We start from the raw sequence: 25,177 nt of genomic DNA, 5'->3' as shown, positions 1-25,177 counted from the left end.
GAATATCTGCGTCAGAGGCGAGCTGGCGCAGGCCAGGCCTCTGCGGCTCCTCACGCCGGCCCTCGGTCCAGGTGGCTCAGCAGGTGGACTTGTTTTTGTGCTTTTAAAGGTCCGTTTGGAAGGAACACAGAGCATGCAAAGCATAAGCTGCAGAATCCCCTGCGTGGCCATGCTTAGCTCATTATCCCCAGGCAGTGAACCCAATTCCAGCTCAACGACAGTGGAGTTGGCTTGTTGCGGCCAGTGTTCCTGGTCCGGCCCCATTCTGGCTTGGCCGTAGGCTTCCTGGGTCAAGGCCACTCATGGCGAGGAAGGGAACCACGTGGCCAGTTCTGACCAATGGGCTATGAGTGAAGTGATACTTCGGGGTGAGAAGGCTTAGTTTTCACGGCGAACCTCTCCCGGCCTTTCTCTTTCCCTCGGCGTGGTGCCTGATAATCTATAGTAATAAAAGCCTAACATGCTCATTAGACCAGACGTCCTTCCGGACGGCCTTCCGGACAGAGCCGAGGCGAGCTGCGAGGGCCGAGCCCCTTGCGTGAATTCCGTGCACCGGGCCTCTGGTGTTGAGACAAAGACCGTAGGTGTTCTGTCCACCCCGGTCCCTGAGTGACCAGGATACGCCGAATGCCACGCCCTGACCCACTGCGCTCACATGGTCATGAAACACCAGCCAGGAATACCTCTTTGTGTTTTTGTGGGCCATGGAGCTTTCGGGGTGGATTGCTACCCCAGGTCATCCTTAACTCCCTTCCCCGACGTCTGTGCTCAGGGAGAAGGAAGTTGTTCGTCACTGGGTGGGTGAAACAGGAGGAGGGGCGTGCCTGGGGGGGGGGGGGAGGCAGTGCATATCTGACCTTTTCACCATCACCACTTGACGTGTGTGGGGGTTCCTCTGACAGCGGCGCAGGTCAGCACTCAGTGTGCCGTCCACAGCTTGCCTCTCAGATAGCCAAGCGCAAGATAACATAGAAAGGCCCCGAAATAAAGGGGTTAAAACACGCCCCCCGATTTCCCAATCCAGCCCTGACATCCGCTCTCCCAGAGGGCCCTCCAAACGCCGTGGGGCGGGCGTGGCCGTCGCTGTGAGCGGGTGACGGTGACCTTGGATTCTTACGTGCGAGGTTCTGCCGGATCAAGCTTCCCAGTTCCGGTTAACTGCGCACTTTCCCCCTGAGGCGTGAATGTTTATCATCCACGAACCTCTGCTCAGAGGACCGGGCGGCAGGGATGGAGACCCATTGGTGTCTCCATCGGTACTGTGGACGCATTCCCGGGACATCCCGCTTCCACTGTCTGCCCTTCCCGCCCAGAAGGCCCGGCGAGCCCGACCCAGGATGCGGCCTCCGCTGCAGCCTGAGATCAGCTCCCAGCTGCCTCCCAGGGCTCAGAACCGCTATTTCCCCCCACGCTCTCCCTCGCTGGTCACGAGTCCGGCAAGCGCCCCGCAGGCGGCTGTTTACAGCTCCCCTCCCGGTGACAGCAAACATCTGGCCGAGCAGCGCGCAGCGGGCAGCCTGCCTTCCCGTGGCTGATGGGGCGGGCGGCCGGCCTGCTCTCCCCCGCGGCCGGGCCGGTGGGAGAGGGGGGTGGCTGCAGTCCTGCCGCCGCCGAGGTGTATCTCAGGGTTACGGCCCTGGTCCCTGCACGCACAGTGGGAGATGCAGGCATGATTTGGGGGTCGCTCCATCCATTTGGCTTGTGAATATTTCCCTCCAAGCTGTGCCGGCTGATCTCCCAGCCTCACACCCCCCGGCCTGGATCCCCGCCCTCCTGGCCACGCAGAGTCAGGAGGGGAGACGGTGTGCTTTGCAGTGTTGTTGATTTTTTTTTTTAGAGTCAAAGAGATGGACAGCATGGCGAGTATCTTCTGTTGTCTAAACCAGTGGTCGGCAAACTCATCAGTCCACGGAGCCAAATATCAACAGAATAAAGATTTAAATTTCTTCTGAGAACCACATTTTTAAAACTTAAACTGCATAGGTAGGTACATTGTTATTAACTTAATTAGGGTACCTCCTAAGCTGGCCTTGGCCAAAAACTGAAGGGGCCAAAGAGCCGCATGTGGCTCGAGAGCCGCAGTTTGCCGGCCACGGGTCTAATGAAAGTCCCCATGAGATCTCACTGTGTGTTTGGGCCGTCAGAGCTGCCTTTGGGAGACAGTTTTTATACGAAGAGGAAGATGGGGTCCCCAGCTCCCCACAGGCCCAGAGAGACCCGGCTGTGCGATCTGGGAACCTTCCGTTTTCCGGATTTCCATCTTCACAGCTTTAAAGTGAGGGATCGAAGCCAGAATGGTGTTCAATGTCTTCCCCTCCACCCCCCCTCCTTCCTCTTCTCCTCTTCCTCCTGCATTTTACATCGAACCCCGTGGGAGCCCAGGAGACCACGTGTGTCCACGCGTGGCTAGAAGAACAGAACCCCCCCCCTCCCCACATGTCCCCGGAGCCTGTCCATCCAGGCTCCTAATGCGCCTCCTCTGCTCCAGTCCCGGAGAATGAGCCCTGAGAGCTGTGGGGAGACTAAGGACAGCGCCGGGAGCTCTGGTGCCCGGGGCTCCCGCTTTCCCAGTGCGGCTCCGGCCGCGAGGCCTTCTCCGGGGCGGGCCCCGCGTGTGCGGCCGGGACGGGGCAGGCGGCCCTGAGGACCAGGCCTTCCCGGGCAGCTCGGCTCCTCCCGTCCCCGGAGCACAGCCCGAAGCCATCAACCCTCATCAGCAATGGCCTTTCCTTAAGTCGCTCTCGTTCCGTTCTGCCCGCAATGGGGCTTTTGGAGGCCGTGTTTGACAGGCCCCAGCTGGCCCTTCCCTCCAGTGTTTAATTTCTCGGAGGGCGGAGAGATAGCCACGGGAACAGAAGTAAACACCAGTAATCCGGTCGTGGTCAGAGGAAGCTCCATACAATGCAAGAAATGACCAGGAAAAATAAAAAGAGCCCATTCAAGACCCCTGTAAATAAAGGGCGAGTTTTAGAAGACAACAAAGCCGGGTAAACGTATTCCTAAAGGCGTTGTGTATTTCCAAATTGCCGAAGCAGCAAATACTCATTGTAGAAAAAGAACTTTAAAAAAATAACAAGTGACTCTGGGGAGAGAGGGTATGTATGGGAGGGGGGAGGGCAATGTTAAAATATGTACACAGATAATAATTTAATAAAAAAAAAATAACAAGCGATAGAATATAGATATATGGAAAAGTGGCTGTGACTTCCCTTCCCTCACCATGATCTACTGCTGACTCTGTTAACGGTTTATTAACAGTTCCGTACACGTTTCAGGGCTTTGTCTGAGCACATATAAACACGTGCACCCCACGTATGTCCACCACCCCAAAGGGTGACCTCTCACAGCACAGGCAGGGGGAGCGAGTCCCCCTCGGGCCGGTTTTCCCAGAGAAAAGTGTAGTCAGCACAGGGTCTCAGCGCCTGTGTTCCTCCTCGGACCCCGTGCACAAAGCTCCCCCTCCCCCCAAGGTCCCGGATGGCCTGCAGCAGGAGGCTGTTTGCTGCCCGCACACAATATCAAATTATTCTAACATCAAGATGTATTGGTTGATAATTGATTGAACAGTGGATAATTCTGTTGATTTGGGGGTTGAAGGTTTCATTCATTCTTCATCTGTTGTTATTGTTTTTCCATCCATTGTTAGTTTTTCCAAAATCATCCACAGGGGTATGCATTACTTTTATCAGAAATAAAATCCTTTGTAGTCAAACGCTATGAGCAGAGATAACATGCCAGGTATAGACTCAGTACCAGTGACAGGGAGCAGGTGGAAGCAGGACCTGATCTCAGGGCATCTGACTCCATGTTTAACCCAAAGGCATTCTGATGTGAAACCCTAAGACTCTTAGACCACATCACATGTGTTTAATGTGGAGACCTGTTGAAAAATCTTGGAGTGACAAGTTGTAAGTCTAATTACCCACATTAAAAAAAGAATATCCATCCATAATACTTTCAAGTTTACTTATAAAACATTTTTACCCCCAAAGTTAGAGTGAATTAGGCACTTATATTCAGAATACTATCACCCCATTATAAAATATCTAGTGCTTATGTAATGTTAACCAACACCAATGTGTATATTAACAAGTATATAGATAAAAAGTAATTCACGCCCTGAGGACGTTTCAAAATTAAAAATTAAAACCAAAACTATGCAAATGAAGTAAAATATCTCCCTTAAGAAAGGGCTCTAAAGTGATTCACATTTCAATAAATTGATTACAGATTCCCATGGGAAACTTCCACACTGAGCAGACTGGATAAGCCCTATTTAATAAAATCTAGGAGTCTTGTAATAAACCCATGAGTTAAGCAGTTAATCTAGCAATGCTCAGTGGGCAGACGTCAGGATGAATTCAGCATTTCTGAAAACAAGAAGTTCACTGGGAACAGAAGAAGTAAAAACATCCCTATAAACTTTTATTTAAAGGGCAAAGAGCCAAGTAAGAAGTTCATGGAGGTTCTGCTTGAATTTAGCATTGTCTATAGAAAACAGAACAGAATTCACATGGTTATTTCTTAGGTTAAATGAGTTGGTTCTTCAAGATGTTTCCCCAATATTATTTAGCAATTTAGAGTGTAAAATATATCGTATACTTGGAAATTTTCTTAGAGAGTAGGTCTTAAGAGTTCTTACCACACACACACATATAGAACACACACAAGGTAACTATGAGAGGTAATGGGTATGTTAATTACCTGGATAGTGGTGATCATTTTACAATGCATATGCACATTAGAACTCAAGTTATACACCTTAAATATATATAATTTTTATTTGTCAATTATACTTTCATAAAGCTGAAAAAATAAAATAAATAAAATAATTGAAGGGAAATGTCAGGGAAAAGGGAAGCACAGGTGAAGGTACCTTAAAATCCACTTATAAAGTTAACTCAAAACATTGGCTTCTTTCTGACTGTACCCACATCAGCAATACTCTAATATTAGCAAAAGCCCTCTTGGAGAACTGAAGAGAGATTTGTACTGTTGCTCTTCTAAACAGCATTTGGAGATCAAGCCCATGTAGGTATAGGTAGGGATTAGATATATCCTATATAATAAAAAGCTAATATGTAAATTGCCCAGACAGTGGAATGACACACACTGACCATCTGGGGGGTGAAGGGGGCACACACAAGCTCAACACAGGAGCTGCCCCCTGGTGGTCAGTGTGCTCCCACAGGGAGAGTGCTGCTCAGCCAGAAGCCGGGCTCATGGCTGATGAGCACAGCATCCACTGGGAGCGGGCCTAAGCAGGCAGTCGGACATCCCCTGAGGGTTCCCGGACTGCAAGAGGGTACAGGCCGGGCTGAGAGACCCACCCCCTCACCACACAAATTTCGTGCACCGGGCCTCTAGTCCAACGATAAAATGGTGGCTTTGTCGGTTGGAGTGTCACCCAGTCCACCAGAAGGTTGCGGTCACGGGCTTTGACCTGACCTGGCCCTCGCCCTCACTCTGCCATCCCCCTCCAACGCCGGCTCCGTTACTTCCCTTCCCTCTGCCCTCGTCCCGCTGATTGTGGCATCCTGAGTTTTTTGGCTTTTCCAGTTACTTCTGCCATCATTTTCTTTTTCAAGTCTATCTTCTCATCATTATGACATTTGTCCAGCTTTCCTGTTTGCTACCTAAGCCTCTGGCGTGTCCCCTGGATGCCCTCCTTGGAATGACCGCCACAGGAAGCCCAGCTGGCAGAGGCCCCGGCAGCTCGGGCTCCACGCTGCTCCTTGGTTTTGATACCAAAAGGGTGGGCCCTGGGCATTCTGGTCCTGATTTATTACAAAACCACAGCTCCCGCTTCCTAGAATCCCGGGCTTGAAAGGAACCCTGAGGTCCCCCGCCTTCTGAGCGAAAAGCCCGGTAACTCTCTCCATTGTTCTGCCCCCCCCCCCCCCCCCCCCCCCCCCCCCCCCCGCGGCTCTGTCTTTCAAATATCTGACGGCAGCTCTCACATCCCGGAGTCTCCTCTCTAATCTCAGCATCTCAGTTCCTCAGCCCCTCTCTCCAGCTGATTGGCTTCCTCTAACTCAGCTTTATTTAATTACTGCCCACATTTAAACAATGTCCCAATTATATCCTGGCCGTTTGGGACGGGAACAGGGTTTTGTATTATTTATATTCACTTGCGCCTCGCCTCCCCCATGACTCAGACTGGAATCTTTCTTAAATGCTTCTGCTGGAACCAATACATTAGCTCCTTCCTGCCCCGGCTTCGGCCCCATCCCAGATCCAGATTGGGGCGGTGGGTCTGCCCGTGCCTCGCTGCCCGCCCGGGGCCAGAGCTCCGGCGAGGTTCCCTGCAGCCACGCACAGGCACAGCCTCCGGCGTGGGGCACCAGGTGGGTCCTGAGTGTTGGCGGGCAGGCAGGTTCTCTCCTGCCGGCTGTGCCCCCCGAGCCCCTCCCAGCCATAGTGGGGAGACATCGTCAGAGGGAGAACCTTCGGCCCCTGCAGTGGACTTTCAGGATGGTCACACTGCTTTCCCCGCACAGCTGACTGAGACCCATCAGCCCGCCGCGGTCACTGACGAGATGCAGCCACCCCACCCCCGTTCGCCCAGGACACGTTCTGTCAGCGTGTAATCGGTTATTCTAACTGGCTCACGTCTGTCTGCCCCCCGAAGATGAAGGGAACACCATCGAACCCCGTGTCTCATCGCCCTCCTCCTCTTCAGATCCTTCAGGAAATCAAAAACCAGTTTAGCCTGGCATACATCTTCTTTCCTCTTTCAAATTCTCCTTCTCACTGCTCCCTTTTTGACTTTAAAAGCTCGGTAAATAGAGCATCGGCCTGTGGACTGAAGGGCCCTGAGTTCCATTCCGGCCAAGGGCACAAGCCTGGATTGCAGGCTCGATCCCCAGTAGAGAGTGTGCAGGAGGCAGCCGATCCGTGATTCTCATCGATGTTTCTCTTTCTCCCTTCCTTTCTGAAATCAATAAGAAATATATATATATTTTAAAAAACTGTCGAATCCTAACAAGCCCCACCCAAGCCCCCCATTCTGTGCTGTTGGAAGCCTTCCTCCCTTCCCTGGGATGAGTCTGGAACGAGTGGTTTTAGTTTAGGGCAGTGTTTCCCAACCTTCTCTCATGATGAGAATCACCTGGTGGAGTTGTTAAAACACAGATTCCTGAATCCCAACTAAGAAGTGCTAAACTAGAATTTTTGAGAACATATAGGTAAAATTGCATACCTAACTTAGTGCTCTGTATATAACATCTGTCTTAGAGCACTAGTTAAGTATACATTTTTACCTATATGTTCCCAAAAATTCTAGTTTAGCACTTCTTAGTTGGGATTCAGGAATCTGTGTTTTAACAACTCCACCAGGTGATTCTCATCATGAGAGAAGGTTGGGAAACACTGGTTTAGGGTTTATTGCTGCCACTGGAATGTGATCTCTTCTCAGGGGGACCCCGCCCCATCCCCGGAACACACCTGTCCGCTGGCCTTGCCCTCACCTCCTTCACCGACCAGGAAACGACCTGCGCCGTCCCCATTCCAAAGTCCTGAGAGCACGGGATTTCTCACCAGGAAACGGGGAGAAGAGAGCCCTCTGGGAGGACTGGCATCAGCCACGTGTCTCCACTCTCCTCCTGGTGACGTGTAGAAGCTCCCAACATCTCTTTCCTCTCTTTGGGAAGGCAGGTCTCCATTATTTGGGCAAAGCCTGGTTAGCCATGTTCCCTGTGCGGGGCGGAAACTGGGCCAGATGGGACTGGGGTCAGCCAGGGTGAGCCTGGAAGAGGCGTATCGCAGACTCGTTTCACGACGTCAGAGCCGCGGTGGGCAAACCGCAGCTCGCGAGTCACGTGTGGCTCTTTGGCCTCTTGAGTGTGGCTCTCCCACAAAATACCACGGCCTGGGCGAGTCTATGTTGAAGAAGTGGCGCTAGAAGAAGTTTAAGTTTAAAAAATGTGGCTCTCAAAAGAAATTCCATCGTTGTCCTATTGATATCTGGCTCTGTGGACTGAGGAGTTTGCTGACCGCTGCGTCAGAGACACAGACAGACGTCCAGGGCCACTCGCCTGGAATGGCTGAGCGAATGAATGAATGAGCCCAGCAGCTCAGACTCAGTCACTTACAAAGAGGCCCCTGGCAGTGTGTCTCCTTCCCAGGATTGCCTTAAACCCTTCCCACTCCTGCTTAGACACTATGAGGTTCCCACAGAAGGACACCAGGCGAGATGGGCAGGGAGGGACCACACAATTCTCGAGGCGTAAAGCGGGCGTCTGCGTGAGACACGGGTGTGAGGCCGGGCAGCTGGGGCCATCGTGGCCACACTTGGAGGCTGAGCTCCCGTTGCACTTGGGCGAGGTGTTCTCAGCCACAGTCACGGTCCTTCCGGCTCCCCGCCTCCCTGAGTGTGGAGTGATGGGGTGCAGGCTCTCCGTGTCACCTTCCCTCTGCCACGGCCTTATTTGGGAATCCCAGAGGTGGCTCCGCGGGGAAAGGTGGTTCAAGTGCTTTCCTTTTTATTCTCCGAGCCAACGTTCCGATGCTCGGCTGCCTCCCCCGGGCTGGGCCTGGAGCCCTGACTGTGTACAGGCCTCGGAGGATTCCAAGTGCAAGTGCAGGTGGGCTGCCATTTTTACCTGGCTGCTCTGGGAGACATGCCTGCCCTGGTTCACACACGAGAAAAAAACTCTTCTGACTGCGATTGCTTTGCGTTCAAATTTGGAAAATGGAAAATGGGACCCCTTCTTCCCCCGGCCTCCCAAACCTCCCCCACCCCCAGTGTGCTCCCCTCCGGCCACGGCCACCCAGGAAGTGCCTCGTGCCTGACTTGAACACCATGCGCTATTGTACATGCTTTGGACCATATGTAAATGGGATCATGTGGTATGCACTCTTTTGTACATGGTGTGTTTTTCCAGTCACTGTTAGCCAGGACCGTGTACAATAATTGCTAGTAACAGAAAATAACTGGAAGCAGCACGAACATCCATCAACAGTAGATAAACAATGGATAAATAAACTGGCAAAATCTTATAATATTGTGCTATGATATTGAGTCACAAATACTAACAACTAATAAAAAGTGAATGACCTGTAGCTATACTAGTATATAGCAACATGGGTAAATTATGCAAATGAATAGTTTTGAGTGAAAGAATAAAGTCACAGGCAAATTTACCATTTGATTATCCTAGCTAATAAAGAGGGAATATGCTAAGTGACCATCACACCCTCGCAAAAAATGATGGTGCCCACAGCCAATAAGGAGGGAATATTCTAATTGACTGTCACACCCTCAAAATGGCAGCACCCACAGCCACAAGATGGTGGCACCCAGAACCCTAAGCTCAGCCGGGTTAGCAGGTGTGTGGAACGGCTGGGTCCACCCTCAGGTGGGTCTAGCCACTCTGTGTGCCTGCCTCTGGAGCCCCCCGAGTCCCCTCAGTCCCCCAGCTACTCAGGGCCGGCCCAAGGTGCAAGCAAATCTTGGATGGCAGCTGCCCAGCTGCCCAGGGCCACCCGAGGCTCAGGTAACCAGGGCTGGCTGAGGCTTGCACTGCCGGCAGTGGCAGCAGCAGAGGTGTGATGGGTGTGTTGCCTTCCCCTGATCACCAAGTCATCTCTCACCCCTAAGGGCTCCTAGACTGTGAGAGGGGGCAGGCTGGGCTGAGGGACCCCCATCCAGTGCATGAATTTTCATGCACCTGGCCTCTAGTATCTATATAAAATTCAAAACCTGGCAAAATTATATACTGTTTTACTCGGGGCTAGCTATTCAGGTATAAAATCTCCAGAGAAAGCAAGGGAATGGCTAATATAGAATTCCAGGTATCGATCACTGCTCAGCGAGTCTCGGAGAGGAGTGCACCTGGGAGGCTCTGAAGGATCTCGCGGTAGGTCTGAGGGAGTGCGCATGGTGTTCACCCATCATTGCCCTTCGGTATATGCATGTTTCTGGGTTCATGCCTTCATGTATGCTGTGCCTTACACTCTTTACATTGCAGACTACAAGGACACAAAACCCGATGTTCCCTCTCAGTGGGTCAAGATGGCACCAAGACAGGTGCCCATAGCGATGCTGATAAAAGCAGCATGAGGCCCATATGCTGAGTGTTACCTATTTTTCCTACGGGTTTGAGTTCTTCATCCTTGGAACTTGGGATCTCAAGGAGAGCTACCATGTGATTCAAGGAGGCAGTTGGTAATAGACACACAACTCTTACAAGTCCAGAAACGATCGCTTTACTGTACAAAAAGACTAAACATTTACAAAAGAAGATCAAAGGAAGCTGCATTATCAGGTCACCTTGGGAACATTTCACAAGAGGGGGCTGAACAAACAACATCAAACATCTCCGTACCATGTCAGTACCGCCCAGAGAGACCAGACACCCATGACACCAGAGGTCGACGCTTTAGTACCTGAAAGTCAACCCTGTGCCTGTCGGTCCATCATCTGCCTGTAACATATAAAACCCTGGCTTTTTTTTTTTTTTTTTTTTTTTTTTACAAACATGACATTGTTGTCCGTGAACTTGATAGGAATCCAATTTTGCTATAGGGAAGGGAATAAAGTATAAAAAGATCACATAGGTCAGCTGCCAGTCCATGTTAACATTAAATTTTCCTAAGATGCATTAAGTTAGACCAACCAGTCCAGGTGACGCTGCTGAGTTATGTTAGAGCTCTCCCGCGCAGGTGCTGCTGCTCCGAGCAATCTCGCTCGGGCCTAATCCTATGTGACGTATGTACAGGTCCTGGTGCTGTATGTACACATCGAGGGACTGCTCCGGGCCACACACCTCCGGGCTCCTGCCCGTGTCCCAGGCCGGAAGTCTGCCCTGGGCTTTGGGCCACGGCGAGAAGCTCGGGCAGCTGTCTCCTCTGAGAGTCCACCACGTCCGGAAGCCAGGACTCGGCCCCTGGCTTTTCCCGTGGGATGGGTGGGATGGGACGGGATGGGTGGGATGGGTGGGATGGGATGGGATGGGATGGGATGGATGGGATAAAGGCTCCAGGCTGAGAGTGTCTGTGGCGGAGCATGGCAAATGCCGGCTACACCTTGGATTTCTGTGCTTCCACCAGGCTGTAGGAGCCCTTCATGTTGGCCCTCCTCGCGAAGTAGACGATCATCCCGATGGCGGGGACGAGTAAGGAGGACGCGCAGTACAGCACGAGGAGCCCGGGCGAGAAGTAGTCCTGGTCCCCTTCTCTCCCTGGAGAGGAAGGGGGAGCGGTTAGCGCCTGGCGCACACAGAGCGTTTCCCGGTCACGCTTCCCCGTGTCCACGGCGCGGACAGCGTGTTCTCCAGAGAGAGGAGAAGCAAAGCAGGGAGAAGGGCCCCAGGGCCCCACGTGCGTGGTCCCCTGAGTCTCCTGAGCAGTGGCCACGGCCGCAGCGGGTCAGGGGCCACTGTCACTCCCACAAGCGGGGAGGCAAACAGGCAGCTCCCCGTAGAACGGGCGGCGGGCGCCTCCTCTGAGGCTCCCGTGGGAGAGCAGCCGTGAGAGGCTGTGTTTGCTCTGGGAAATGTAAACATGTGCCAGAGCGAGGGCTCCCGTCACCACGGACTGGGGTGACTAACCACATGGTTGTGCAAGGAAATCCGTGTGACATGTGACATCTGGGGTGTGATCATACAGTCACACGCCACATGTAAGACAGGAAGTGAAAGAGTCCTTGCCGATGGCCTGTACGGACAGACATACAGAACACCACGCCTCAGTGAGGGCAGCTTAACATGCATGCTGCTCCTCTTCACCACTGACAGCATCTCTCCATAAGCTGAAGGTTGGGGATCGTGTTGTACTTGAGCATCAATGTCACCTCCTCAAAGCGTCAGTCTCTGGCCTGCAGCTCCCTCAACCTACACTGGGAGCCCCAATATGCTCTCATAACCCATTATACTCCCCCTTTCTGGCTCCCGGTATCACACCTTATAATTAAACATTTTTTTGTATGACCATCTATTAAATTTGGTTTCCTCCTGCAGATTGTAAGTTACTTATTTTCTTTTTTTTAAAAAATATATTTTATTGATTTTTTACAGAGAGGAAGAGAGAGGGATAGAGAGTTAGAAACATCAATGAGAGTCATCGATCAGCTGCCTTCTGCACCCCCCCCCCCCCAATGGGGATGTGCCCGAAACCAAGGTACATGCCCTTGACCGGAATCGAACCTGGGACCCTTCAGTCCACAAGCCGACGCTCTATCCATTGAGCCAAACCGGTTTCGGCAGTTACTTATTTTCTTTATGGTCCACCACTGAAGAGCAAGTGCCAGGCTCACTGCTTGGAATAGTTGGCAGCCGATATATAGTATATTTTATTAACCTTAGAGAGAGGAAGGAAGGGAGAGGCAGGCAGACAGAAAGAAAGAGAGATGGAGAGAGAAATATCGATCGGCTGTCTCCTGTACGTACCCCAGTCAAATTGGCAACCCTTTTTGGTGACAAGACCCCAACTGAGCCACCTGGCCAGGCTACATATTCTTTAGCAGTGACACATTTTCCCTCTCTGTATCCTGTCATTTTGTCATGTGGTTGCACGTTGAGTACAGAAGGTAATAGCTTACAAAAACTAAAATTAGCCCTCTCTCTCTCTCATCTGCTGAAGTGAGCTGACAGCTTCCAGCCTACGTAGCACCTTAGCCTTACAGGAACCTCTGAGGATGACAGCCAGGCCTGGGCTGAGACACCTACAGCTGGGCCTCCGTCCGCTCTGCACCATGTGACCTCACAGGGTCACGTGTCTTCCAGTGGCATGTGTGCCATCTCGTCCCAGAAGAACGAGTGGTCTGACGGGAGGGCTCCGATCCCTGGGTGTCACCCAAGTGGAAAAGAGTCAAGAGGATCAGGCCGGGGAGTCAATTTCTCAAATTGTTGAGGTTTTTACCCTTCGCCCTAAGCATTTGGTAATCGCCTCGTTTTCCTACTTTCCCCTTGCTAGAGCAGAGCTAACTGGTCCAGCGGTCGGCAAACCGCGGCTCGTGAGCCACATGCGGCTCTTTGGCCCCTTGAGTGTGGCTCTTCCACAAAATGCCACGGCCTGGGCGAGTCTATTTTGAAGAAGTGGCGTTAGAAGAAGTTTAAGTTTAAAAAATGTGGCTCTCCAAAGAAATTTCAATCATTGTGCTGTTGATATTTGGCTCTGGGACTAATGAGTTTGCCGACCACTGAACTAATCTAAGTGGAAGGGTCAGGTGTTAGTGGGAGGCCATTATCACATTGCGGTCTGGCACCAATGCCAGGGGCATGTTGGGCAGCGGTGTTTCTGCTCATTTTGTTTCCTCTGAAATGTAACAGCCTTCGCCTTTGCCTTCGGTTCCCCTCAGGCGTCGGCGGTTAGACAGATTTGCTGCTGAGTCGCTTCCCACTGTTCCCCCCGAGCTGTGTCAACACTGGAAGTCCTAAGGGCTCCAACTTTTTCTCTCTCTGGAACGCAGTCAAGCCAAAGCAAAACAAAGCTCACGTTAAACCTCAGACAAATACAGGGGAAAGTAGTTCAAAATACCCAGGGAAAATATCAGGTTCTGTCTCCATTGATGTGTCATTATTTTAAACCATATTTAGCCTGGGGGGCCTCAATTCCTGAGTGCCCAACACGCTGTCATCGTTAAGTAATAAGCGAACATGGCAAATACCTAAATTACTAACTTCATAGAACAATAGGAAAGACAGAAATAGAGAGTGGAGAAGCTGGGATTTGTCTTTGAAGAGTGCTGTTAGCCAGATTACAAGTATTAGGAGTCTGGTTCCCTGAGGCTAGGCTTAACTGAAGGTGCCTGCGGGTGTGGAGGGTTGAAGGAAAGAGGAATGAATGCATGCATGTCAACCTACTCATAACTGGGATCTCAATCTGTCCACACTCATTCCCAACCTCACTGGACGCTCTGATCGCATACACCCCGGTGTCATCCTGAGTGGCCGGTACAGGGTGAATGTTCCATTCTTTGAACACATAGTCACTTCATTGCCTAGACCCACTCTTTCAGGACCATCACTCAGGCGGATGACTAAAGGTTTTACATGTAATTGTGACATTTTCCCATTTTTTAACATTTCTAGATGGGTGTATGGATACTGTCGTGTTTCGAGGAGGTACTGTGGAGACAGAGAACAGAACTAAGGCCTGCAGTCTTGAGAGTTTGGGCAGGTGAGTAAAAGTTTGCCTGTTATCTGACCTAGGCTCACATTCCCTTTACACAGACAGCGGTTGCTCACTCTGATGGCCTAGTGCCTGGGCTCTTAGGAGAGTTGCATTTGTTTGCAATCTCATTCACTCCAGCGCGCAGCTGGGCGCTCCCTGGCACACAAAGGAGTGGGAGCCGATGAGAAGAGGCTGGCCTATTGTGCTGCACCAAGACCAACAAGTCTTCCTGTTGAGTGGTCATTGAGGGCTAGAGCCCCTGAAGTTTCTCTGCTGAGACCATTGTCCGCTCCCCGCCCTCCTCCATCGGAATAAAAGAGAGTGGACAAGGGGCTTGGATGGTTAAGGAGGCCATTCTATGGACAGAGATTCCCAAAAGTGGTTCTGCATCAAGGCGCCACTCCTGATTGTTATGGCTATTATTCTGAAAGGAGCTGACCCAGAAAATGGGCAGTTTTCAGAGAATCGAGTTCTCTTCTGTCGGGAAGGAATCAAATCTGGCTGGAACCCTCCTCTTCCCGCGTGTCAGTCCTACCTTTTCCGTTTTCTCGGGACCCCCAGGGGAAGGCTTACGTTGAAACACAGAAGACATAAGACCTCGGAGACCAGTACCGACTTGTGAACTTGAAGAAAAGCAGGTAGGAGCTCTGCACTCACCAAGGATACATGTCAACTTCCCAGCCCAACTCCACAGGGGGAGCAGCTGTGCATGCCTATCTCAGGAGGCATTAAGACATGAACACGGTCAACGTGGAGCTCCATTTTGGCCAACTCATTCATCTCATCCTAGAAAGTCTGTACCATCCACCAAAATTCAGACCTACCATTGACATTTCTCAAAAACAAGACCAAAGCTCTGACCTTTCACGTCAAGGGTGATACTTCGGGACTGCAGGCCGCGCTCGTTTTTGGATTCACATTCGTACACGCCCGCGTCCTCTAACTGGGCCTTGTGGATGGTGTAGGCGCCTCCTATGGACTTGAGCACCATGTCCCCGGACTCAGCTTTCTTCTTCAGGATGATCCAGGCTTTGGGAACATTTCCACACGTGCAGGAAATGATGACCGTGTCTCCTTCCTTGACGCTCTCGGAAGGAGACGCTATAAGTTGAATGTCTCTTGGAGCGACTGTAAAGAGAATTTGGAGGCAACTCTGATTGGGTAAAATACAAACCAATCCCGCATTAATGATAGCACCACTAGCTCACTGATTGCCTGTTTGGAGGGTGAGACAGATTTTTCTTAGCAGTTAGTGATCTACAAGGTAGTTCCCATAAGGTTATAAGTTGATTTTTCAATAGGAACTTTGCAGGCCAGGGGGATTAGCAAAAAACATTCAGAATGATGAAAAAGCAAGGACCTACAATCAAGATTACTCTGCCATGCAAAGCTATCATTTAGAATTGAAAGACAGATAAAGAGCTTCCCAGACAGGAAGAAAAAACAAACAAACAAAAACTAAAGGAGTTCATCTTCATCAAACCAGTATTAAAAGTAATGTAAAAGGGTCCTCTTTAAGAAGAAAATAAAAGATCAAAAATATGAATAGTAAAATGGCAACAAATGCCTGTCAATAATTACTTGAAATGCAATGGATTCAATGCTCTAATCAAAGGACGTAACAAAACAATATCCTTACATACGCTGTCTACAAGAGACTCCCTTCAAATCAACGGACACATACAGACCGAAAATAAAGGGATGGAAAAAAATATTTCAAGAAAATGAAAACAAACAAAAAACCCAAAAAGCTGGAGTAGCAACACTTATACCGGACAAAATAGAGTTTAAGATAAAGGCTATATATATAACAAGAGACAAAGAAGGGCCCAGCAATTTCACTTCTAGGTATTTATCTGAAGAAACCCCAAATCTTACATGGAAAAAAACTTGCACATCCATATGTTTATTGCAGCATTATTTGCAACAGCCAAGATATGGAAGCAACCTAAGTATCTATCAATAGACGGAAAGATAAAGAAATGGTAGCTGTATACAATGGACTATGACTGGGGGGAAAAACCAAGATTGAAATCTCATCATCTTCAACAACATGGATGGACATACAGGGATTGTGCTGTGTGAAAGAAATCAGACAGAGAAAGACAAATGCCAGATGATTTCACTTATATGTGGAATCTAAAAAAAAAAAAAATGATAAACGAACACAGAACAGAAACAGACTCATGGATCAGAGAATATTTTGACAGTTGCTAGATGGGAGGGTGTTTGGGGACTGGATGAAAATGGTGAAGGGATTTAGAAGTACAGATTGGTAATTTCAGCATAGTCATGGGATGTAAAGTACAGCAGGGAATATCATCAATATTATAATAACTATATATAGTGACAGATGGATACTAGATTTATTGGTGTGATCACTTTTTAAGTTACATAAATATCTAATGGGGTTATACACTTGAAACTAACATAATATTGTGCATCAAGTGTAATTTAAAAATAAAAATGTTAAAGAAGACTTTGTTCGAAACCACTAATACAAACAAAATAATACTAGCAAAAACTAATTAATCACATTTTGCTCACCTTGTTGGATAATTAATTCAACTTCACTTCTGCTTATCCCGGCCAGACTGCTCGCTTCACACACGTAAACACCAGAATCTTCCCTCCTGGCAGAAGTCAAGGTGAGCGTTGTGTTCTCAGAAAGGAACTGCAGCTGCCCGTTGGGAAGCCGCCTGCTCCACCGGAGTCCGGGCGCGGGGAGGCCATTGCTGGAGCACGCCATCGCCACCGAGCTGCCTTCCTCCGGGGTGGAGGAGGGGCTCACCAGGATGCTGGTGTTGCTGGGGGCAACTGCAAAGGGCGGGACACTTGTCAGCTCGAACCTTTAAGCCAAGGAGGGTTAATAATGTTGCAAAGCCAGGCTATGCAAGCAATGGGTTAGGACAGTTCAGAACCCTTGATGACCAAAGGGGGTTTCCGTCCATCCCCTTGTGCCCTAGCAGATGCAGAAGCACAGACAGGAAAAAAATGGACACATCCTGGGTGTTTCCTCATGCGGGTCAGTTGGCGGGGCAGTTGGTGGGTCAGTTGGAGGGTCAACTGACCCATCAACTGACCCTCCAACTGACCTTCCAACTGCCATCAACTGACCTGCCAACTGACCCTCCAACTGACCTGCCAACTGACCCTCCAACTGACCTGCCAACTGCCATCAACTGACCCGCCAACTGACCTGCCAACTGACCCTCCAACTGACCACCAATTGACCCTCCAACTGACCCGCCAACTGATCTTCCAACTGCCCCTCCAACTGCCATCAACTGATCCTCCAACTGACATCAACTGACCCTCCAACTGACCCTCCAACTGACCTTCCAACTGACCCTCCAACTGACCCTCCAACTGACCTTCCAACTGACCCTCCAACTGACCCTCCAACTGACCTTCCAACTGACCCGCCAACTGACCTTCCAACTGACCCTCCAACTGACCCCCCAACTGACCACCAACTGACCCACCAACTGATCCACCAACTGACTGTGTGAGTTCATCTCAGGCCACCCTGAGCAGACACCCGCCCTGACTGCCCTGCCAACACCGCCGTCTCATAGTCACAGGCCAGTGGGCAGTTATTGTCTTCAGTGTCGAGATGTTTGTTAGAATGATCATTATTGGACATTTCTTTTCAGTCCTTTTCTTTGGCACGGAGGTTCTAATTCTCACCCTCGTGCCCACAACTACTGCCTGGCGAAGAGAGGAAGGAGCCCCTGTGAGACTCACTGTTCACGTGGAGCGTCTGTGAGCTCTGCCGCTGCGTGGCCTCCACGTCCAGCTCCTCCAGGCGCAGCTGGGCCTCGCAGACGAGAGCCTCGCCTGTGTCCTCGGTGGTGGGGACGAAGGTCACGTTCAGGCGGCCGGTCTCCAGGGACTTCTGGTCGGCGCCCATCAGGAAGTTCTCACTCCTCACCACGTGGCCCCCCTTCAGCAGCCGCATCTCCAGCCGCTCCAGTGGGTACACCTCGGGCACCTGGCAGCTCACGGTGGCCGGGCTGCCGCTCACCAGCACGCCGCCCGTCTGGATCTCCGGGTCCCTGGGGAACGCTGCGGACACAAGCAAACATGAGGCTCCTGCGGCTCTGAACGGAAAACCAGAGCTGACCTCCATTGAACCCATTTCCAAAGGGACAGCGTTAAAGCCTGTGGGAGAGAGTGGCCACCATGTGTGATAACGGCGTTAAGTGGAAATGTGTGCGATACTAAATGTGCGTGACGCTGGAAACAAAAGGTAGTAAATGAAGAAGTCCCGTAATAGACAGACCTATCTCCCTCTTCTAGTGACTGCGCTGCGGAGAGCCACGGAGGGCTCTCCCCGAGACCCTGGAGTCCCCCGTCTTATTTGTAACTCCGTGTCCTCCGTGTGTGCCAAGATGTGCTGGGTCCCTGACCGGGTCTCCGTCCTTAAAACTGCCTGATGAAGTGGGTGTTACTTGATGTGTTTACAGCTAGGAAAAGCCACAGAGCGCCTATTTCAAAGCTAGGAAACCGGACACGTCTGAAAGTGGCTAGCCCCGTGGTCGGCAAACTGCGGCTCGAGAGCCACCCGCGGCTCTTTGGCTCCTTGAGTGTGGTTCATCCACAAAGTACCACCTGTGGCGAGTCTATTTTGAAGAAGTGGCCTTAGAAGGAGTTTAAGTTTAAAAAATTTGGCTCTCAAAAAGAAATGTCAATCAAATGTATGCAATGTGTGCTGAAGATCTAGGATGCTGTGCATGTATGTAATGTGCGCTGAAGATCCAGGCCCACTAAGTTGCCTCGGGAATTCTGGTTCCGAGAGTCAGGAAGCATTCCCGGTGCTAATGTCTCTCCCTAGACACCTGGTCTCATTGCCTGTCGCACTCATTCCGTTTCTCCGGACGGGACCGGAACAAGGCCGTACGCCATGTGTGTGTGTGTGTGTGTGTGTGGGGGGGGGCACTCACAGTAGAGCTCCACCTTGACTCCCTTCTCCAGCTTCCTGCGGCCGCAGGTCACGGTGCACAGGTACGAGTGCTCGTGCTCGAAGCCCACGGGGCTCAGCGTCAGCGTGGACCAGGGCCCGTCGCTCCGCACCCGCCCGCCCAGCGGGCTGTCCATCTGGGTCCGCCAGGAGAAGGCCGGCGCCTCGCAGCCCGCGGCCCCGCACGTCAGCGTGACCGCGCCGCCGATGCGGGCGGCCACCCGGGGCCCGGGGCCCACGTCCACCGCGAACGGCTTCTCTGCGGGAAGAGACAAGACGGGAGGAGGGTGAGCATCTTCTTCTTTCACCGCCTTCCGGCGTGTGGTCGCTGTCGGGTGTTTTCTGGTTTCGTTTGTTTGTCTGTTTCTGATTTCCTTTAAGCCAGCGGTTCTCAACGTTCCTAATGCCGCGACCCTTCCACACAGCTCCTCATGGGGTGGTGACCCCCAATCATAACATTATTTTCGTAGCTCCTTCATAACTGTCATTGTGCTACTGATAATGAATCGTAATGTAAATATCTGTGTTTTCCCATGGATGGTCTTAGGCTCTACAGTCGCGACCCACAGGTTGAGAACCGCTGCTGTAGAGCCTAAGACCATAGGAACATTAAACGGCAGCACTCAGGTCATCTAAGAGGTTCAGTGCCTTCAGCATTGTGTAACCGCTTTACGTCTATTGTCTCAGTCCGCACAGCCTCATGAACCATTGCTCTAATTCTTCTCCTCTTCCTCCTCCTCCTCACCCTCCTCTTCCTCCTTCTCTTCCTCCTGTTTCTCCTCCTCCTCCTCCACCTTCTCCTCCTTGAGGAAACCTGGGCTCAGAGCTGCTCAATAACTTTATACAACTGGCAAGAGACAAAATGAAGGCTTGAAGCCAGGCGGGTCTGATTCAGGATCCCAGCTTCTCAGCTGCTTGAACAACTCCGTCCAGTCACCCTCGTGTGGAGAGAAAACAAGACCCAAGAGAAGCACTAAAGAAAGCCACAAAGCCACAAACACAGGTCTCCCTGTGAGGCAGGGCCCTCGGCGGACTGGGCACCTGAGCGTCTGTCCCAACAGGGAGGAGGCACCCGTCGGAGGTCACACTGGGAGCGAAGCCACGGGCCAAGCATTAAAGGGGCCCAGGAGCCGCCTCCGGACTTCGATGCAGAATAAAGCACGGGGACCGGCACCTCAGACGGTAGGGCAGAGCCTGCCATGTCCCCTGCATCCAGCACAGCCCTCTGGCCGCCCGTGTATCCCTGCCGGGCACACACCCTGCCGTCTGGGGAGAAAGGGAACTCGAAATCTCCGCTTTGTGCCCCGGGAGAAACAGGAAGTGCGGGGCAGCTCTGACAGTGACAGGCCAGACTCCGCCGGAAACCGCTCACATGGTCCTGGTGGCTTTCTTTTCCTTTTTTCTTTTTAAAATATACTTTATGAATTTTTTGCAGAGAGGAAGGGAGAGGGATAGAGAGCTAGAAACATCGATGAGAGAAAAACATCGACCAGCTGCCTCCTGCACACTCCCTACTGGGGATGTGCCCACAACCAAGGTACATGCCCTTGACCGGAATCGAACTTGAGACCTTTCAGTCCGCAGGCCGACGCTCTATCCACTGAGCCACACCGGTTTGGGCCCAAGAAGGCTTTCCTCGCATCCCCTGAGGAGACGGACGGCTCTGAGGTCCTGCCCGCGGCAGCTCGTCCCGAGCGAGGCCCGTGTTCCCGTTCCTGACCCTCGGGTGTGGGAAGGGGGAACTGTACACAGAGCCACTTCCTGCCTGTGGCCAAGTCTCAGGTCACTTCCTCTTTTTTAAATTTTTACAGTGGCTCTGTTCCCACTGAGTCTGCGGCTCCCGTGGGAGCACCGGCAGGTCACTGAGGCCCTTAGGACACATGTGTCAAACACAAGGCCCGCGGGCCAAATCCAGCCCGCTAGGCCTTGCAATGTGGCCCGCACCGCGCTGTCATCACTGCACTCCGCTGTCAGTTTATGACATTGTCAGTTTATGACTGTTCAGTAAACCATTCGGCCCGCGATTTAGGCTGGATTTTAGATTTTGGCCCCTTCTCTGATTGAGTTCGACACCCCTACCTTAGGAAGCTCGGTTCGCTCTTTACCGCTCAGGCTGCCCGTGTCCTGGGATGCAGACAGACTCCCCTTCCTCACCCGCATGTCTCCCTCCCCCTGAAGGGGACGCAGCTTAGGATGTGGGGGGGGGGGTCCTTCCATGACAGAGGACCTGCCGTCCCTGCTTCCGCCAGGGGCTGCCTCTTCCGGTCTCCTGAGAAAGCCCGTCGAACCCCCAACCGAGTGCCTCCACCGACGGCGAGGCCGAAGTCTCCTTTTTAACCGTCCCGGTTCAGCCTCACGGTTTCACACGTGAAAAACGGGAGCTGCCCACGTGTGTCATGTATGCACCCTGCCTCATGGAGCACCTAGCACCTAGCACCCAGCACGTGGCAGGCGCTGCGTCTTACAGGCGTGGGGCCGGAGCCCGCGGCAATGAGATGGGGCGCCCGTAAGATCCGGGAGGGGGGGGAGGGGGGTGACCGGGCACCGAAGGGCCTCGCTGTGGCTCCGAGCCCGCGGCAGCACCTTCCCTCGCTCTGCACGCCTCACTCACCCTGCACAAGCAGCTCCACCTCCTTCCGGTCCTCGCCAGCCAGGTTCCCCGCCGTGCACACGTAAACCCCGGAGTCCTCGGGCCTCATGGCGACCAGCGTGAGCGTGGCGTTCCCGGAGAGCGGCTGCAGGCGCCCGCCGGCCAGCTGCCTGCTCCAGGAGACCCGCGGCGCGGGCAGGCCCCGGCTGGCGCAGGTCATGGTCACCGAGCCGCCCTCCTGCAGCCGGGCCGAGGGGCTCACCGACACCGTGGTGTTCGTGGGCGAGACTGCAAGACAGGCACCGCGTCAGCCACGGCTGAGCCCCCGCGACCCCACGGGGGTGACTGCGCCCACAGCTCCGACAGACGTGCTGTGTCAGACGGTGCCGACACATCAGTCCATCCAGGTCTGACCAGTCTGATCGGGCTAGTTTTTTTTGTGATGGTTGGTGTTTTCAATTGGCTATAGATACTCAGAAATTAAGACTCTTTATGTGGTTCAAATACTTAATTATAGCCCTCTTTTCCTCCAAGTTCCGCATTCTCTAGGAAAAATATCCCCTATCTTGACTATTCAGAATTAAAAAAAATTTAAATATATTTTATTGTTTTTTTACAGAGAGGAAATGAGAGAGATAGAGAGCTAGAAACATCGATGAGAGAGAAACATCGATCAGCTGCCCCTTTCTCCTCTTCCCCCCCCCCCCCCACTGGGGATGTACCCGCAACCAAGGTACATGCCCCTGACCGGAATCGAACCTGGGACCCTTCAGTCCGCGGGCCGACGCTCTATCCACTGAGCCAAACCGGTTTCGGCGGCTACTCAAAATTTTGATAAAAGTCTCTCCCTCTCCTTCTCTTCCGAGCGTGCTCGGTGGGCATTACCCCTCTCAGAGGGGCGTCCACAGCAGAGCGCAGGTCCTAGTCCAGAACGGAGAGCAGCGGGGCCACTCCTACACAACCCGGGACCACGAGGCGCCTCCGAACCCCGCAGCCTCCGGGAGTGTGGAGGCAGCCAGAGCCCCCCTGCACGCCCGTCCCCCAAAAACAAGACATACATGTACCCACAGAGTCAGTGCTCTCCGTGTAAGATCTCCGTACCCGATAGTCGGGGCACAGTATAAGAATTCACAACACGATAAAAAATGATACGACGTGAGCCCATTTCCTACTGCCCCGTGTACGGTATGATTTCTTCCCTTCGACAGGCGGGGAAGCAGAGGAACTGAGTGGCCCACGTTCAGGAGTCTTCTTAGCCCCCACCCAGCTCTCTTCACTGACACGTGTCCCCCCCCCCCCCCCCCCCCGGATAAAACGGGACCGAAACACGTTGCTGCCTGACTCCGCCGCCCTGCGGCCTGCCGCGGCCCGCCACGACGGAGCGCCCGCCCAGCCGCCCGGCGCCCGGCCTCACCGTACACCCGCAGCTCCCTCGTGCTCTCCCTCCTCCGGAGCTCCTCCGCCACCTCTGGGATGTGCAGCGTGGCTCGGCACACGAGGGCCTTCCCCGAGTCCCCCCGGGTGGGCGTGAAGGTCACCTCCACGCTCATGTTCTTCAGGGACTTGCTCTCCATGGGCTCCAGGAACTCCTGGCTTCTCAGGACCCGGCCGTCCTTCAGCACCTCCACCTCCAGCCTGTCGAACGGGTAGACGTCGGGGACGAGGCAGGTGGCCGTGGCCGGCTGCCCCACCCGCAGGGGGCCGGGCAGGTGGATCTCCGGGGCCTTGGGGAAAGCTGCAGAGATCAAAGGAACACGCGTGAGGGGGCTCCGGGCTCGTGTGGGGCGGGCCCCGCAGGGAGTCCCCGCAGTGCACACCGGATCTAACATTTCTGCGAAGACCGTCTCGATTGTGTAACCTCAGCTCTGCTCCCGTGCGTCTGCGGCTTACATGTTACTGAGTAGAAGAAGGGAGGGGAAGGGAATGCCTGCTAAGGACTCGCAGTAAGGGTGACCTTACTCTGTCCTCATGAGAACCCTGAGAGGCGGGACCACACTCCGCAGGTGTGAAAGCACACACCCGGTGGATGTGCACAGCCCGCCCCAGGTCACCGTGACGTCCGGGATCGGAGCTCGGGGTTTCTGACTCTGCGCTCTCCCTGCGGGTCTGTGATTCGTTATATCACATTCTGTCACGTTAGCCGGGCAGACACGTTCCCCTCTGACAGGTGAGGGCCCGGGGCTCACCGGCCGCTGCAGAGAGGAGCGGTGGGGAGAATCGCTAAGACGGGGAGGGAGCCACGCTAAATGCCTGCTGCTGAGAGGGCGCCTCGGGCAGGCACCGATCGCCAGGAAGGGGCGTCTGTGCATCTGCAAAGCCCGGAAGGCGGGCTGCCTCCCGAAACGCCCGCTCAGTGCCGCCCAGCCCTGCAGGCGCCTCTGGGGCCGGGGCACGCTCGGCCTGGCTCAGCCTCGGCCTCCGGGCACAGGCTTCCCGGCCAGACCTTCGGGATGCTGACGAGGCTCTGCGGTGACAACCCGAAGGTCTCAGCCCTGAAGACCCACCCCCGAGTGTGTCCCCCAGAAAGCAGGGCGGACACAGGGAAGGAAAGCCGCAGGAGAGATCAGGGGCCAGAGTCCGTCCTTCTCTTCGTTAAATCCTCCGCTGCGATTTATGGACCAGGGAGCGGAGGCAAAGGGGCCGGAAGCTCGGATGTGGGAGGAGCGCAGCCCTTTTCCTCCTCTCCCCCCCCCCATCCCTGTCCCTCCGGTTCCCGGAGGGCTGTGCCCGCGCCCATGCGGCTTGCGGCCCGGTGACCCCGCGCTGGCTGCCTTCCCTCCATTGCCAGGAGGGCCCGGGCGCTCAGGAAGCAGCGCCCAGGGGGGATGCTGCACGGCCGCACCACAGCCAGGCCGCGTCCCGGGGGGGTCAGCAGCGCCCGGGGGGGGGGCCGCGTCCCGGGAGGGTCAGCAGCGCCCAGGGGGGGGGCCGCGTCCCGGGAGGGTCAGCAGCGCCCCGGGGGGGGGCCGCGTCCCGGGAGGGTCAGCAGCGCCCCGGGGGGCGCGGGGGGAACCGGCTCGGCTTTCTGGGCAGAGCTGGGCGTCGCCACCACGAGGGAAGAGAGAGAACCATAACGCCAGCACGGCACCGGGGCAGGTCTGCAAAGCACCGCCGGCTGTGGTTTTTGTTCCTGAGAGAGGGGCCGGTCACCACGGCCAGGGATTGATTTGAGGCGAGTGGGGGCCTCCCTCCCCCGCCGCTGGCTGCACTTGGCGGGCTGTGCGCAGACGGGATGCACGCTGCTGGAATGCTAAGCAAGGGGCATCCATTCACTCTCCAGGCAAACCGAATTCATTATGCAAATGCCCTGGAGCTTGGGCAGCGGCGCGCCCAGGATTCACGGACCCAGAGCGGCCAGGAGGAGCTCACACTGACCCACACCGGAGACCCAGCGGGCGGCGTGGGAGCAGACACTCTCCCTCTGTCCGGGGGGGTGGGGTGGGGGGGGCTTTTGGACGGGAGCCCGTTACTAACTCCGCCATCTCCCCCTCACACCCATGCTGAGCACC

The 25,177-nt window shown here is 53.5% G+C and overlaps 1 protein-coding gene across 1 annotated transcript in view; it reads right to left on the bottom strand.

The window, feature by feature from the left end:
* Positions 1 to 10,193: 10,193 nt before the first annotated feature.
* The window catches only part of VCAM1 (vascular cell adhesion molecule 1), a 16,337-nt gene continuing 1,353 nt past the window's right edge, over positions 10,194 to 25,177 (bottom strand). Inside the window, exons 3-9 of the mRNA XM_084865340.1 lie at positions 23,083 to 23,403; positions 21,690 to 21,956; positions 19,062 to 19,337; positions 17,863 to 18,183; positions 16,663 to 16,932; positions 14,977 to 15,243; positions 10,194 to 11,183 (exon numbers count right to left, since the gene is read on the bottom strand). Coding sequence (XP_084721466.1) covers positions 11,023 to 11,183; positions 14,977 to 15,243; positions 16,663 to 16,932; positions 17,863 to 18,183; positions 19,062 to 19,337; positions 21,690 to 21,956; positions 23,083 to 23,403 — 1,883 coding nt within the window. The 3' untranslated portion in view covers positions 10,194 to 11,022. The remainder of the gene's footprint in view (positions 11,184 to 14,976; positions 15,244 to 16,662; positions 16,933 to 17,862; positions 18,184 to 19,061; positions 19,338 to 21,689; positions 21,957 to 23,082; positions 23,404 to 25,177) is intronic.

The sequence above is a fragment of the Pipistrellus hanaki genome (genome assembly GCF_964339955.1).
Source record: "Pipistrellus hanaki genome assembly, chromosome: 18".
Lineage (NCBI taxonomy): Eukaryota > Metazoa > Chordata > Mammalia > Chiroptera > Vespertilionidae > Pipistrellus > Pipistrellus hanaki.
The sequence above is the reverse complement of the archived record's forward strand: the minus strand, read 5'-3'. Positions and strand labels throughout refer to the sequence as shown.